Source organism: Guillardia theta (assembly GCF_000315625.1).
Source record: "Guillardia theta CCMP2712 unplaced genomic scaffold GUITHscaffold_4, whole genome shotgun sequence".
In the NCBI taxonomy this organism is placed as follows: Eukaryota; class Cryptophyceae; order Pyrenomonadales; family Geminigeraceae; genus Guillardia; species Guillardia theta.
The window spans coordinates 759,081-768,851 of NW_005434670.1; the positions used below are offsets into that span (position 1 = coordinate 759,081).

The 9,771-nt window shown below is 57.4% G+C and overlaps 1 protein-coding gene across 1 annotated transcript; it reads right to left on the reverse strand.

The window, feature by feature from the left end:
* Nucleotides 1-49: 49 nt before the first annotated feature.
* GUITHDRAFT_132531 (hypothetical protein) lies at nucleotides 50-9,464 on the reverse strand (the record flags this gene model as incomplete). The annotated part of the gene is made up of 23 exons (XM_005841057.1): nucleotides 50-99; nucleotides 138-190; nucleotides 232-284; nucleotides 436-481; nucleotides 523-828; nucleotides 1,013-1,200; nucleotides 1,455-2,338; nucleotides 2,399-2,624; nucleotides 2,842-3,279; nucleotides 3,500-3,679; nucleotides 3,849-6,548; nucleotides 6,598-6,784; nucleotides 6,832-6,912; nucleotides 6,964-7,217; nucleotides 7,259-7,388; nucleotides 7,435-7,499; nucleotides 7,544-7,613; nucleotides 7,758-7,916; nucleotides 7,963-8,081; nucleotides 8,119-8,192; nucleotides 8,241-8,419; nucleotides 8,465-8,667; nucleotides 8,712-9,464. The coding sequence occupies 23 exons, from the start codon at nucleotides 9,462-9,464 to the stop codon at nucleotides 50-52; spliced, it is 7,398 nt and encodes a 2,465-aa protein (XP_005841114.1).
* Nucleotides 9,465-9,771: the final 307 nt, after the last annotated feature.

The following is a 9,771-nucleotide window of genomic DNA, read 5'->3' on the forward strand; positions in this document are numbered from 1 at the left end:
AAAGATGTGAATCGGACGGCAGGTTTATGAATGTCGTGTGGTGAATGAGTCAATTATCCTCCTCCTCCCTTCCCCGCTCAGGCTCTGTCGCTTCGCCTCCTGAGGCCTCTGCGTCAGGCAGACCGACAGATCTTCACCTCTTACCTCCTCCCGCATCTGCAAGCGAATCGCCTCCACGAACTGATGCAAGCTGACAACAAGTCATCCTCCTCCTCCTCCTCCTCCTATCACCTGCTCTCGTCAAGGACTGGACCTCCAAACCAAGAAAGCCATCCGCCCTGCTGCTGCCCGGATGTGAGACGGAGGATACGAGTGTGTGGGAGAAAACGAGAACAACAGGGAGGTGGGAGAAGCACGGGGATGTGCTGATACCGAGCAAGGAGCACTCATGGTGACGGAAGAGGTCGCGAGACTGCCCGTCTTCTCCTCCTGCACCTCCTGCGCCTCCTCCGGGTCACGGGAGAAGAATTTGAGCTTGTAGCTGCTTCCTCCTTCAGCAGGCAGCTGTCGAGCCTCCGTCACCTTCTCCTCGTACAAGAGGGGGAAAAGAAAGAGGCAAGAGAGTAGAGGAAGAGGAGGTGGAAGGCGGCTAGGGAGTAGAGGAGGCAGGAGAGGACGATGAGCAAGGAGGAGGAAGAGGAGGAGGAGACGGGGAGGCTGCTAGGTGGGATGTGGCTGGGGAGCGGAGAGGGGAAAGGTCGAAGGGGAGCTAAGGAGGGTCTTGCCGGGTCGGAGAGAGCAACGATATTGGCGAGATCCACGCGGAGATGGCAGGAGCGCAATCGGCTGCCTGCCAAGGAGACGGAGTCGAGGTAGAAGAGAAGCTCCCTGAAGAGATACGGTTGAGCTCTTGCGGAAGGAAGATAAGAGGACTGGGGAGGAGGAGGGCGTACTGGGAGGGTAGTGAGGGGGACAGGATCGGAGGGAGATGAGAAAGGGAGGAGCTGGACGAAAGGGAGGGGAGCAACTTGAAGGACTTGGTGTGGGAACGGCAGAGGAGCTGTCTCGTCACCTTCTGCCGCCGCGGAGGAGGAGGAGGTTGTACACAAAGGGGGATGGCTTTCCGGGGAGGACGCAGACGGCGGTGGTGTGAGAAACAAACTCGCAGTGTCGGCGGAGGACGCTCTCAGCTCCTACCATCCCCTCCAGGAAGAACTTGGCCTTCTCCGAGGACACATGCGCCTGCTCCCTCTCCATCACCTGCGGGACATCATGAGTAGATGCGGAGAGGATGCAGCTGCAGAGGGAGGGGAAGTCAGGATGCAGAGAGATGTCAGGGAGATTGAGCAGGAGGAGGCTGAAGGAACGGATGTGGATGGAGGACAGTGGGGACGAGGACAAGGAGGACGAGGGGAGAGGGAGAGGGTGAGGGAGAGGGAGAGGGAGAGAGAAGGGGGGGGGGAGGAAGAGGAGGAGGGGAGGGTGAGGAGGAAATCATTGTTGATGCCATTCACCTTCTGGTTCAACATTCTTGTCTCGTCCTTCACGCGGAAGTAAACCTCGATCACGTCCGGGAGGTCGTCGACCATGCTGCAGCTCCCTTCCTCCTGCATCCTGCGCAGCTCGTTCACGATCTCCTGCGCTTGCTGCCTCTGGATGGCCCCGTCCTGCTGCTCTCGGAACAGAACGTCGAAGATCAGCTTTGGGGTGATGGATGAGGACGAGAACGTCTGGTGAGGATCGTGAGAGCCGACGGCTGCCTCTGCGAGGTCGCGGAGGAGGAGGAGGTAGCGCATCGACCGCTGCAGCGGCCATGCCAAGAGGTCAACCAGCCGTTGCCCCGAGAGCCCGACCTTGCTCCCCATCCTCTCCTCCACCTCCTCCACGAACTTGGCAAACCTGCCGGACACATTGAGCAGGTTGGGCCTCGCGTGCTTCTCCACCCGGTCGAACTGATGCTGCACGGACTTGATGGCGTAGAGAATGGCGCTGGACCTCCCCAGCAGCTGCTTCTTGATCCCCGACAGCCGCGAGCAGTCTTGCACGCAGGTCTCTACCCACCTCCTCACCTCCGCCTCCACCGCCCTCGCGCACCGCAGGTTCACATCGAGGTCCCCGAAGCACGCGGACCAGCTCCCCTGCTCCTGCTCGTCCTCCCAGTCCTCCCGCTCTCCGACGCTCCCCAGAAGCTCCTCCAGCCTCCTAACGTACGTCTGCTGACTCCTCAGCATCACCATCGTCCTGAACGTGTAGTCCAGCTGGGCTCTCTGCTCCTTCCCGGTCGCCGTCAGCAGCAACTTCGAGATCTCCTGGCAGAAGGAGTTGTCTGCAGGGCTGAAGTCCAGCGGGTACTGGAGGGCCGAGCGGTAGAGCAGGAAGAGCAGGACGCCCTCGTCACCTGAGAAGGGAAACGTCAACCCAGTCGTCCCCCACCTCCCTCCCAGCTGCAGCAGGTTACCTGTATTGATCGCCTCCTCGAGCGCCGACCTCCCTCCCTCGATCGCTTGCCATGGTTTCAGGCCGATCCCTTCCACCAGCCGCCGCAAACTTCCCCAGTTGCTCCCCTTCACCGCCTCCAGCAGCGCCGTGTAAGCGTTGGCGTCGGCGCCAGAGAGCGGCTGGTTGGGGTTGTTGACGCGAGGACAGAGAGACTTTCGGATCTGATCGCCGACCCACTCGACCGCCTGCTCGAGCACGATCATCAAAGGAAAAGAGAAGAGAGGAAGAAATTTGAAAAAGTAGCGAAGAGAAGAAGAGGGGAGAGGACAGGACAGGAAGGGAGAGGAGAGGAGGGGAGGCGAGGAGAGGAGAGGAGAGGAGGGGAAGGGAGGGAAGGGGAGGGGACAGGAGAGGAGGGATGGAGCAGAGCATAGCCGCAGAGAGGACGAGAGATCACGAGACCTCTTCGAACTCGCTGATAAAAATTCCTTCCACACCCCCCGGGCGGAAGTTGGTCCTCTCAGTGGCGATTCCGATCCTGACAGGAGGGACGTGGAGGTATCGGATGTAGAGCGCTGTCCTGCGGAAGGAGCAGCAGCGCTTCTCGTGGGCGAGCCGGAGAAGCACATAGACGAGGCTCCTTCCCAGAAGACTTGGCTTGTCCCTGTACAGACCTCCAGCCACCTGCTGCAGCTCTACGAGCCCTAGATGCTCCTCGCTATCGTCACTGCTCCCCTCCTGTTCATCCTGTTCCTCCTGCTCCTCCTGCTCTTCTTGCTCTTCCTGCAGCCTGTCATGCTTTGCCACATCCTTGTCCTTGGGTGCCGCTGCCTTCAAGACACGCAGAATTCTCTGGCATGCTATGACAATCTGTTTTGCCTTTCCTTCGGGAGTTTTTTGCTGTGAGATCGAAATCATGCAGATTCACAAAAACTATCTTCATGCAGAATCACAAATCACATCTTACATGATGCGTAACACAAGTTGCATCAGTCATCATTCTTGTAACAAGGCACACAAGTGCATCTTATCAAGACCAACCCAACCATAGGCATCTTTGCTCATCTCCTCATCCACCATCTTTCACTCTTGAGTGTAATGGATCACATCACATCCTTACCATCTCCATCTCCACCAGACTTTCTGCTGCTCCCTCGTAAAACTTCGGTTCGGACTCGTCCTTCTCCTCCATCGCCCACTCAGGAATCTCCAGGAACTGCAGCAGCTTCCGCCTCCCTGCCGCGTCCCAACCGAACGCTGGCAGGCCGATGGTGAGCTGCATTTCTTTCTCGCTCTCAATCTGAACGAGCAGGTCAGGTCAGAGCAGATGTGAAGAAAGGAGAAGAATAGACAGAAGGAGAAGGGGGCAAGGGGGGGTTGGAGGACACGGAGGACGAGAACGAGAACGAGGACGAGGACGAGGACGAAGAGTAGCAGCAGCAGCAGCAGCAGCAGCAGCAGCATCTCACCGAGGCAAACAGGTGCTCCATCATGGGCCACAGCCGAGTGAGGATAAGCGAGTTCACTGACTGCTCAATCACGTCTGACTCGACCTTCCCGCGGAACAGGAACACGTCCATCGCCCTTGCCCTGCTGCTGCCACCCTGACCGCCCTCTTGCCAGACCCGCGCGCTCATGAGCTCGAGCACGCAGTTCCTGCGGAACGACTCGATCCTGTTCACAACGTCCTCAACGGCTCGGAGGGCAGCATCAAACTTCGCTCCTCGCGGGATGGACCGCGACTGAGGGCTGAGGACCTCCTCGAACTCCTCGTAGAAAGATGCAAAATTTCCCAGGATGGACCGGTCATGCATCCTCCCTTGCGAGAACTCTGTGGGAAGCTGGGTGATGGCGAAGGTTGAGTCGATCTGCTGCAGTGCCGAGCGGATCGGCTGGAAGTCAGGATGGAAACGCGGTGAAACTTCGTGCAGGAACTGCATCAAGGTCCTCAGGTGGAGAGCAGGAGGCAATGAGGAGGACAAGCAGCTGCAAAGCTCCTCCTTGCCCCCGCAAGATTCGATGACCTGACTGAGGGGAGGGGAGCAGCCGCTCCCAGCCTCAGCAAGCTGATCCAGCAGGGAGTCGGCGACCTCGGAGGAGAAGAGCTGTAGCTGGCAGATGTCATCAGCCAGGAGCATGAAGAACTGGTTGAGATGGACTTCATAGCAGTCCGTGAGGAGCTTCACGTCCAGAGGGAAGTGACCGAAGGACGAGGTGAGCAAGGACCGCAACCCGAAGCTCTCTTCAGCGTCGGAGCGGAGGAAGCTGTCGGCCCCGCGGCTGCGATCATCGCGCTCCTCCTCGAGGCCCCCGAAGAGGATGACGAGAGTCTCCTCGACTTCCCTGAGCTGCCCGCGCCTACAACGGGCGGCACAGAAGGCTCCGACGAGTTTCGATCGGAACTTGTGCAGGACTTGAACGCGCTCCATGTGCGCCAGGTAGAACTTGATCAGTTGGCGGAGGCGAAGGCTGTACGCTGATCGGACTGCTATGATGTCTCGCAGACTTGACGTCTGACGCCCGACAAGGTTCGGGTACTTGTCACCATCACTATCATCGCAGCTCCGGCATGAGATGGAGGCAAGAGGGCTATCCTGGCCCTCTCGCGGCCAGTACTGCACCATCCCCGGCCTCCTCTTGCGCCTCGAGTACCTCCAGACCTGCTCGCGCGGCTGGTAGACCTCGACGACGGGGAGGCGTATCTGAACGCTCCTCCTCGCACACGCTTGCAACATCGAGACTTTCATGTGAAGATCCTCCGGCCAGAACATTCTGCAGAGCTGAGACGTAGAATGGTCGTCCACAGAGCAGCTCTGATCCCCCTGCTCTTCCTGCTGCCCCTGCTCCCCGTGCTCCTGCTTGCCTTTCTCCTTCCGGATAAGATTGCGAATGAGCGTCTCAGTCATGCTGCTCTTGAGCTCTCTCATGACATCGTCCATGGACACCGACGATGCTTCTCTGCGTTCAGCTGCATGACCAGCGGCACGAAGACGAACGTCGGAGATCAGGCGGTAGGCGGGGGAGACATTTGGTCGCTCGCTCATCGCTGCTTTCGGCCTGGTAGAGGAGCAGAGCAGGACGTCGTTGACAGAGAGCGTCAGAGGAGGCTTCGACAGCCAGTCGTCCTGGAACGCGTCCGCCGACACAAGGAGCATGAGCTCATCGTCGTCCGGAGCCTCACAGTCTCTCAGGTCCTGCTCCTGCAGCGCTTCCTCGCGGATCCCCTTGAGACTGTCCAGATCGATGAAGGAAGAGCGGCTAAGCCTGAGGTGGCGGCGAGCAACCGCGACGAAACTCCTCCAGCGGGTGACGTCAAGGCTCGTGTTGATCCTCGACAAGATCCACTCAACGGCACTCCCGTCACCTTCAGGCACAGCGGTGAAGAGAACTTTGAGCCCGGGACATGATCCTCCGCTCTTGGCACGAGCTGCGAGGGCCCTGGAGAGGAGGATCAAGTTGCACGGGTGACAACTCTGCGACCAGCCCAGCACAAACACGTGAAAGATCCCCTTGTCCAGGAAGAAACTCTGCGCGGTCCCCAGCACCTGGTCCACCGACTTCTCGCCGGATCCTCCAGCCTCCGCATGAGGAGAGAAGCAGTGGATTGCTAGCGAGTTGTTGACGTCAGCAAGCAGGAGGGTACGCGATGCTTCGCTGCGGTCCTTGACCTTTCCTTCCTCCGTCCTCTCCTCAGGTGGAACGATGCCGAACGTCTGCTCCAAGATGTCGCGGGTGATGGTCTCGTCCGAGGACCAAATGGCGACAGGAAGTAGTTTGGAGCTCTGGGAACGTAGGAGGAAGATGATGACAACCACCCACAAGTAGTTGAGGACGATCTTCTTGTCCATGGCATCGAGGTACTCAAAGTAGTGCTCCTCGTCCACCAGTCTCTGCCACGAGTCTGACTTGGACAGCTCCTGCACGAACACGGAAGGATGCATCAAGACGTCCTGGGCACGTGTCAACCCTCGACCTCCCGAGCAGCTCCTCACCTGCAGCTCTTCGCGGGAGTCTGTTCCCAGGTGGGAGACGAGATGATCGAGGATCCTGCAGGCGATGGCCTCCTCGAGGTAAAAGGCGAGGCTGCTGATCTTCTTAGTGTCAATCTTGATCGCCTCTGCAAGGTGCAGAAGTTTCTCCTCGTACACCCCGTCGATGGTGCAGCGGGCCTGCCAGCTAGCGCGTCATCCACCGCCACATGGAGCAGCAGCCCAGCACCTGCATGTGGGTTCCCACCATGGAAGTCGCAAACATGCCAGCGACTGCGTGTGAGGGAGTCACGTAGGAGGCGATTGTCGGCATCATGGTGGCAGCGGCGTAAGGAGCGAGGAGACAAGTCCCTGCCATGATCGTCGCGCCGGCGGTGATGGCGAGGGTCAGCCCCATGACCTGACGGAACCTCGGGCTGAGCAGAGAGGTCAGAGTTTGAGCATGCGAGGTGCGGCAAGGGACCTCCGGTCCATCGAGAGCGAGAGAGGACGGTTCAAGAACTCCTCGATGAAGTCTGCCTGCTCCTTGAAGTCTGCCTGGATGCTGCAAGACACGTTCATCTCCCCCTCGTGACCTCTACAAACCTCCTCTCACCCTTGCAGACCGACAGTGTTGGCCTCCTCCTCCTCCTTCCTACCCGAGCTCGGGTGCGGGTCCACCCCGCCAAGGCTCAATGTCTGCATGAAGTCTCGGAACTGACTGCGAGTCTTCTCCTCGAGGTTTTGTGCCTCGCTGACGAGGAGGCTGAGGAGGTGGGCCGTTGACTTCCCTTTGAAGGCCTGAAGGACCTCCGACCTGTCAAAGAAGGAGCAGCGGCAAAACCGAACTTTGTTCTCGTTCTCCTGCGGCTGCTCAGTCTGTGTTGCCAAGACTGCTGCCAGTGAGGCACCTGGCTCAACAAGAAGATCGACTCGTCGGAGCAGCGCTGGTGGTAACGGCGGTATGACTTGGACGAGCCCAAGATCTCCTGCCGCTGCCAGGCGCTGGTCAAGACGCTTTTGACACTCTCGTCTTGGATCCTGCGAACAAGTCAGCAGGCGGCAGCTCGTCAGAGTCACTTGTCACTTCTCAAAGGGAGGGGGAAGACCCTTGAACTGCTCGACGTCGTGCGCCTCGCAAACAACCTCCACCTGCACCTCTCGTGACCGTCGGGAGTGACAGGACGCAGGGCTACCTCCCGCGTGCATGTTCCAATCAGACGAGCTCTGACCCGCCCTACTACCCTGCCGAACACACCGCTGCACCTGCAGAGATCTGAGAGGGACGAAGGGAGGAGGATGGAAGGGGAGTGAGGAAGGGAAAGAGCGACAGCGAGGCTGAAGACAAAGAGGAATGGCAGAGGGAGAAAGGAGGAATATTTCATCTCAGGAATGCACAAAAAAGGCAACCTTGCACTGATGCAATGACTGTCCCAGCTCTTGGGATCTATTTCCATCCACGTCCACCACTGTCCTCGGCTCTTGCTCTCTCCTCTCTTCCCTTCTGCAGGATCTCCATGCCCATCCACGATTAGCTGGATCGCCTCGACGTAGCCCATGTTGTGACCTCTACGTGTCATGATGAGGAAGGGAAGAGGATTGAACACAACATCACCGTATAGACAAACTCAAGTAGGTCTTATTGAACTCCTTCAAGCACAAACACCTCGCGTCGTGTGCAAGAACTTGACATGCAAGAGACCTCTCCGAGTACAAGGTCCTGGTGTTTGGCCCCTACCGAAGGGCTTAGTAGACGTTCTCGAACAAGAACATTACCGTAATTTCCTTCAATCTTGCTTTCTGCCACTGGGAGGTATTGATCCATTCCCAGATCGAATTCAGATACTGAAAACACCGTCATGTCAATTGAAGCAGACAATAGGAGTCACATACCATGCCGATGTGATTTTGACAGAAGATACTTGAGATTGATTCCATGTGCAGATTCTGCCAGATCAATTACGAACATGAACCGGAACAAAACTGATTCAATTGCCTCTTTCTCTGAAAAGATTTCCTTGAATATTTGGTACGATTCTTGCGCTTCAGTATGCAGCACTGTAACATTCTCCCTACCAAATAGCATGAATGCGCTAGTCCAACATTTCCCAGCTCACCTCGCGTGCTTGAAATATGGGAACTGCACAACCCATCGACGGACGGCATCTATGTCTGTCTGCCGAAAGATCCGCAAGGCTTCATGATTCTTCTGCACGCTTGACGAGCATGTTGCATCCTGTGCCAGCTGGCTGGAGGAGCTCGAGATCGAATCGGAGAAGATCCAATACTTCCCCAACGCGCAACCTTCATGCAGTGAAACCTACGCAAGGGTCAGGATCAGAGGCGCCAGGCGCAAAGGAGGACCTGGGCCACTTGATCCTTGACGCGATGAAGAAGATCTTGGTGACTCGTGCTCTTGGCTGACTGGCTCGTCGAAGAAGACCTCGATGAATCCTCGGAGTCTGCTGTATCGCCGCCAATATCCATCTCCAGAGATTCTTCGCCTGCCATGACGGAAGTCGATGGGGTTCTGTTTGCAAACTTCGCCCTGGTCGCGCGAGAAGCCACTACGTCCGCCTGTTGATCGGACATAGACCCCAAAGATTGAACCAGCTCCTTTGAGAAAGGATGTAGGGTGTAGGGATGGAGCTGATCATTCAAAGATGCCTTGAGACGGTCGATCAACATGGACCGATACTTGGCCTTGATGAGCGAGAGAGCCGGAACAACGTCTTCATTCCGAACGACATGCAGGAAGTGAGGACATGGCAGATCTTTGCGTAGATGCGGAACATTTCTCAGAGAAGGCGCTATAGCCTCCAGGAAACTCATTCTCTCGTCAGGGTCCTTGCTGCACATCACCGGCATACCGTAGGTGAAGCATCGCAGGCTATCTTTGAGGAGACTAGAATGCCTCTCAAGAAGAATGCACGACGCCTGGAACGCGAGTAATGCAACGAACCCGAACCCACACACGACGATCGAGTTGGCAGCTGCATAGGAAGCTTTGAGGGCCTTGACCCTCTGACCCTGATACTCAAAGAGCTCTAGCTCAATCTCCGTCACGATCTCCTCTATCAGGTTGGTGAGAGCAAGGTTCTTGCTCAGCTGGAGCATCTCGGTGACGGTGCAAGACTCCTGCTTCCTGCCGAACCATTTCGAAAACGACGACTCCCTCTCGGACCGAATGGAATGCACAACCAGTGAAGGGGGCGCGGCGATCGAGAAGAAGAACGACGGCGATGTTGTGATAGAGGGTTCAGCCCTTGATGCGAGGGAGTAAGATACCTTGGTCAGAAAGCACTTGCAACTCTGTGACAAGCTCCGTACACTACGAACTTGCACTCGGCGGGAGGACAGTAACAGTTCCCCAGCTTCTTGGATCTGAGGGAGGCAGATTGGGCGACCATCCAGGGAGAAGAAG